Source organism: Homarus americanus, unplaced genomic scaffold, assembly GCF_018991925.1.
Source record: "Homarus americanus isolate GMGI-L3 unplaced genomic scaffold, GMGI_Hamer_2.0 scaffold32583, whole genome shotgun sequence".
In the NCBI taxonomy this organism is placed as follows: Eukaryota; Metazoa; Arthropoda; class Malacostraca; order Decapoda; family Nephropidae; genus Homarus; species Homarus americanus.
The window spans coordinates 8,208,988-8,215,604 of record NW_024713129.1 but is presented as its reverse complement, the minus strand read 5'-3'; the positions used below and the strand labels follow the sequence as shown (position 1 = coordinate 8,215,604).

Sequence of the window (6,617 nt, the reverse complement as noted above, 5' to 3'; positions counted from 1 at the left end):
AACTCGTCGTCAAGAAGCTAGAGAGACTCTGGACAAGTACCTGCAAGCACTGAAGACCCTGAGTAAGGACTGTAATTTTCAAGCTCACCAGATATGACAGCGCCTGTTTGAGAATAAAACACTCGACTTGCAGACTGCATATGAACAGGCCCATCCATTGGAGATGGCCCAGAAACAGTCTATTTCATATATGCAACCTGACACTATTAATATTGCCCTGAAGCGCTTCACCCACATCTGCCCCAACTGACCAGCCTGAACAGCCAGTAACTGTGGCTGCTGCCAATCTGAAATGTTTCTTCTGTGGTCTTGGTAGACACCTCCGCTCCAAGTGTCCTGCAAGGGATGTGCTGTGTCTCAACTGCCAAAAGAAAGGCCATTATGCTAAAGTGTGCCGATCTGCTAAGTTCACCTCTGCAGTCACCTCTGAATCATTCTCGACATTAGCGACACTCTCTGCTGTTTCTCCTGGCTGTCTGTCAAGGGCTGTGATGAAAGCTAAGATAAACTGAGTTCCTGTCACCACACTCGTTGATACAGGTAGCTCTGAACGCTTTGTCAGCTCTAGTATTGTACACATGCGTGGATAAAAATTCTTCCCTTGTGTGGGAAAGGTGTCTATGGCAAATAGTTTTCTAACCTCGAAGGTTCTGGGATATTGTATTACTAATCTGAAACTCAATAACATTAAGTACAATGATGTTAGACTGTCTGTGATGCCGGACCTCTGTAGTGATGCTATTCTTGGACACGACTTCCTACAGCACCACTCAGCGGTTCAAATTCCGTTCGGAGGCTCCAAGCCCGCCCTGACGGTGTGTGGGCTTGCCGCTGTTAAAGTCCCATTTCCCTCATTGTTTGACTACCTGACTGCAAACCAATAGCAGTGAAATCGAGGCGTTATTCACATGACGACAAGAAGTTTATTGATTCTGAAGTGTCTTGAATGCTGAAGGAGAAGCTAGATGACACTGTGGGGTTTCGGATGTTTGGTTCACACTCAGGATGGGATGGAGAAAGGAAACTCACGATGTGCTCTCTATATACATGTTGTATTGGATGTACAATGCAGCTTGGTGTTGGGAAGGCAGCATGGTTACAAGCGTGATGTAGAGAGAGCTGGTTGGTGAGGATGCTCACAGGAGGACAGCTTGTGGGTCGCCATGCTCGCCGGCGGGAGAGAGGACCGCCAGGCAGGCGGAGGAGGATGAGGAGGTGTTGCTAGCTGGTTGGTGTAGGTAGAAAGAGACAGGTCACCACGAGGTCAGGTCTTAAATAGCGGGGGTAGGCGTGGCTTAGTAGTTGACCCCCGCTCCGTGATGTATGGTGGCGCAGGTTGACCTAGACCACGAGGCATACACGGGAATTGGTGGGGTCGGCTACTCAGTGACAAACAGCGTTTGTAGGGGAGAAATCCACTACAATACTCCCCCTTCCCTCCAGGCGGTGTAGGAGACTTGTTGTCTGCAGGGTTGCTTAGCACATGTGAGGCAAAACGGGCGATGCATGCCTCATGTGAGACAACGGCGATGGCGTGGATGAGCCTGTCGCTGGATACAACTGTCTAGATACACACTATCTGTGGGAGAAGAGAGGGAGAAAAAGGGTGTGTGGAGGCGATGAATGTTGTGCTTCCCTCACGGCAGGTACAGAGTCGTCAGATGCACCTGCTGGGGTGTGTGGGCCTGGGTCAGGAGCAGGGGCTGCTTCAGCAGAAGCGGATGAGGGCTCGTGACAGCAGCTGGGTCCACGACAGCAGCAGGGTGCAGGACATTAGCAGGGAGTACCTGAGGGAGAAAAGAGGGGTGTGTGGGTCCGCACTCAGGAACAGAGACCGCATCAGGGGCGGCAAGGGTTACTGCTGGGCCGGGGTCGGCGTCTGAGGCAGGACGGGTGTTCTGGGGTCAGAAGAGGAGTGACTGTCTGCTTAGAGTAGCAGAGCTGCTCTAGGGTGTCTAACCTGCTGTGTAGAGACAGTAGTTGTAGAGCCGATGAGAGTTGCTTCTGTGTGGATAAGCCAGTCTTCCATGTTGCTTGAAGACTGGGAGCGTGATCAGTTTCTCCTCCATCCTGTGTGAGTGCGAATCTCCGGGAGTCACCATTTGTGGGGTATGAGATTGTTTGGTGTTCACTCAGGATGGAATGGAGAAAGGAAACTCACAATGTGCTCTCTATATACATGTTGTATTGGATGTACAATGCAGCTTGGTGCTGGGAAGGCAGCATGGTTACAAGCGTGATGTAGAGAGAGCTGGTTGGTGAGGATGCTCACAAGAGGACAGCTTGTGGGTCGCCATGCTCGCCGGCGGGAGAGAGGACCGCCAGGCAGGCGGGGGAGGATGAGGAGGTGTTGCTAGCTGGTTGGTGTAGGTAGAAAGAGACAGGTCACCACGAGGTCAGGTCTTAAATAGCGGGGGTAGGCGTGGCTTAATAGTTGACACCCGCTCCGTGATGTATGGCGGCGCAGGTTGACCTAGACCACGAGGCATACACTGGGGAATTGGTGGGGTCGGCTACTCAGCGACAAACAGCGTTTGTAGGGGAGAAATCCACTACAACACTTTTGCATACATCGACAATGTGACAGTGTGTGGTCGCGATAAGGCAGAACATGACGTCAACCTCAAATGCTGAATGATGACAAATGCAACTTCTCTCTGACGTCTGTTGACTTGCTTGGTTACACAATTAGTGATGACACAAACAAGCCTGACCAGGAATGCTTGAGGCCCCTCCTAGACCTTCCTGTACCACACGACACACACTCACTTCGACGTGCTAAGGTGAATGTTTGCACATTTTTTCCAATGGATTACTGGATTTTCCAAGAAAATCCACCCTTTGGCACAGGCAAAAGGTTTCCCACTGTCACGTTTGGAAATCAAAGCTTTTGAAGGCCTTAAACATGACATCGCCGGCTCAGCAGTGACTGCTATAGATCCAACAAAAACATTCTTTGTGGAAACTGAGGCTTCAGAGTACACTATAGCTGCTTCATTGAGTCAGTCTGGTCGACCTGTGGCTTTCTTCTCAAGGACACTCACGGCTTCGGAGCAGAAGCACTCTTCTGTCGAAAAGGAGGCCTACACCATAGTGGAGGCATTGAGAAAATGGAGACCCTACTTCATTGGGAAACATTTATCGTTTGATCATGGATCAGAGGTCAGTCGCCTTCATGTTCAACCCCAAAAGTTCGAGCAAGGTAAAGAATGAGAAGATCACTAGATGGCGAATTTACCTATCTTGCTTCAGTTACAACATTGTCTATCGTCCTGGCAAAGAAAATGTTGCCGCGGATGCGTTCTCACGCATGTGCAGTTCGGTATCTGCTACAGATGATCTGCAGACTCTTCACAATAATTTATGTCATCCAGGCGTTACAAGGATGATGCACTTTGTACGGAGCAGAAATCTACCGTACTTTATCAGTGACGTAAAGGCGATGACTGCCACTTGCTCTACATGTCTGGAACTTAAGCTGCGATTCTTCAGATCAGACTCTGGTACTCTCATAAAAGCTACTCAGCCTTTTGAAAGGCTGAATATGGATTTCAAGGGACCACTTCCTTCTAAGACAAGAAATCGGTTATTTACTTACTATAATTGATGAATATTCGAGGTTCCCATTCACCTTCCCATGCTCTGATTTGTTGACAAACACTGTGATAAAATGTCTTTGCTCATTATTCTCCATCTTTGGCATGGCAGCCTATATTCATTCCAATCGTGGAGTGTTGTTCCTGTCGGGCGAACTGGAGCACTTTTTGGCATCAGCGTGGAGTTGCCTCTAGTCGGACGACCGCCTACAACCCCCAGGTTAATCGTCAAGTGGAGCGCTATAATGGCATCATCTGGAGAACAGTGACACTTGCGCTGAAATCCAGAAAACTACCTACTACTCATTGGGAAGATGTCCTCGTGGATGCTCTCCACTACATTCGATCGCTGCTGTCAACTGCCACTAATACCACTCTGCACGAATGGATGTTTGGCTACCAACAGAGATCGGCCAGTGGGAGGGCAATACCTACCTGGTTAACGACTCAAAAGACTGTGTATCTCAAGCTCCAAGTACGTTACAGTAAATATGATCCGTTGGTGGACGAGGTGGAATTACTTGATGTTAATCCGCAATATGCGAGCGTCAGATTCCAGAGGGAGGGGAAACCACAGTGTCTCTGCGCCATCTCGCATCCAAAGGTGTTGAATCAGGCAGAGAGACACTTCAAGACAAGGCCAGCATTGAACGTGTTCCTAAACAAAGTTTAGATGAATGTTTCAATGAACACCCGGTAGCTGAGAGGGACGAGCAGCTGGAAATGGCGGAACACGAGGGAAATCGGCAGCCAGATGCATCGCCAACTCAGCCTCCTCCCTGTCCTATCTGGGTGATTATACACTGTAATTGTATGCTGATGGGTTGTTTTAAAGGCAGGGGTGAATGATGTGTTATGCTTAGTTGATTAAGTGCTCTAGATTATATTGTTTGAAGTTCTCTTATATTTCTTATGTTATGTTTATTTGTGTTAAGCCAATTCTGTTACTTGAAGCTTAGTTATTCTTAATTTGTAATTCCTGTTTATTCTGTTTAATACAGATCTATGGATACTGATGTTGTATTAAGTTGAATAAAGCCTCCCAGTGCTTACCTTCGTTTTCATAAAAAAATTCCTAACAGCGATGAGATTGATAAAGTGATGAATTTTAGTAATACTTTAAGTTATGTATCAGTTAAAGATGCTCCCTTTGAAATGGGAAATGAATTATAATGTACATCATAAGTAAATGTGGTAAAGTGGAAGGAGTGAGGCTGAACAAGTACACAAAAGGACCAGCGGCCATACTGTTGAATGGGACAAGAACCTTCAAGGTAAATTTAAAGAACAATATTCCATCATCAGTAACAGTAGGTGGCCATAGTTTAACTTTCCTTTATGCTGGACAGAGGAAAACTTGTTATAAATACGGACATGAAGGTCATTTGGCAATTGATTGTCACACCAAGGAAATAGTTAAGGTGAGCATTTATAATGAGGAAGACTTCCCGGCTATACAACTTTCTGGTGAGATCCAAAGTGCAAGACCAGATGTTAAGGAAGGAAAAGAAAGTGATAAAGTAAGCAGGTTCCAATAACAGCCCGGTATGGGATAGAAAGGGAAGTGCCTGCTCAGACTATAATCCAGGATGCTGTAGATTCAAATCATGCCACACACCCAGATGGTTCAGAAAATGCAGTGCAGGAAACTTCTACTACATTTGAGGCCGAGATACATACAGAGAGGAATACTGGGGATCAAACTAAAGGTAAAATATCTTATGGAAATATGGAATTTGATAAAACAGTAGATGATATGGAACCAATAAATATGACAGAGACATATAGAATGGAGAAAATTGTAGAGCTCACCTGTACAGTATTATGTCACCAAGCAGAAACAAGAAAAATGCAGACAAGAAAGATCAGAACAAACCAGGGAAAAATTACTTAGAAATTAATGACAGTGATGATGATGTAGTGGATAATCTCCCCTACAGACTGACAAGCCTAGCCCCATTCCAAGGCGACAGGATTCAGCAACCAGCGAGTTTCTCATGGTCGCCACCTGCGACGCTTGCATCTGGGTTTACTTTCTATAGCCGAGTATATAAGCTCTCAGTCTCGCCATTGAAATTCATTCTACCCTACGTTCCTGAAAACGCAACACCTCCTCTGAGCAAGCTCCTCGCTGACCAGCTCTCATTCTAGCTACAGCCCTGCAACACACAACACCTCCTCTGAGCAAGCTCCTCGCTGTCCAGCTCTTATTCTAGCTACAGCCCTGCAACACGCAACACCTCCTCTGAGCAAGCTCCTCGATATCCAGCTCTCATTCTAGCTACAGCCCTGCAACAAGCAACACCTCCTCTGAGCAAGCTCCTCGCTGACCAGCTCTCATTCTACCCTACGATCCTGAACACGCAACACCTCTGAGCAAGCTCCTAGCTGACCAGCTCTCATTCTACTCCACATTCCTGAACCGGCAAGACCTCTCAGCAAACTCCTCTTCCAAGCAGCAACTTCCCAGCATCAAACTGCACTGTACATTCAATATATTTATATATAAGAAAACGCATTGTGAGTTTCCTTTCCCCAACCCATCCTGAGTGTGAGACCACATCACGAAACCCCACAAATGGTGACCCCCAGAAAAATGCACTCACACAGGATGGAGGAGGAACAGATCACTCTCCCAGTCTTCAATCACAACATTGAAGACTGGCTTATCCATATGGAGGCAGCTCTCATCGGCTCTACAGCTACAGACAAACAAAAGTACGTCGCCCTGGTCTGTTCCCTGCCCACAGAAGTCGCCCCGCAAGTATCAGAAACCATCACCAATCCTCCAGCTGACAACAAATTCGCTGCCCTACGGGATGCTCTGAAGACGCGATACCAGCGGCCCCACACCAATCTCCTACAAGACTTATCAAGTCTACCCCTCGGCAACTCCACTCCTGCACGTCTCTGGGACGAGATGCGTAGACTGAACTCCCGCCACACAGACAAGCTTCCTGACACTATCCTGCGCCAGCTTCACACTGAGAAGCTCCCTGCAGAAGTTCGTCTTGTCCTCTC

The 6,617-nt window shown here is 47.4% G+C and overlaps 1 protein-coding gene across 1 annotated transcript; it reads left to right on the top strand.

Moving 5' to 3' along the window:
* Positions 1-1,319: 1,319 nt before the first annotated feature.
* On the top strand, positions 1,320-4,397 carry LOC121871043. Its single transcript, XM_042373124.1, is given in 5 exon segments — positions 1,320-1,331; positions 1,596-1,606; positions 3,199-3,586; positions 3,588-3,770; positions 3,772-4,397. Coding segments are annotated over 5 exon segments (1,092 nt in total). The 3' UTR covers positions 4,270-4,397.
* The last annotated feature ends 2,220 nt before the right edge of the window (positions 4,398-6,617 follow it).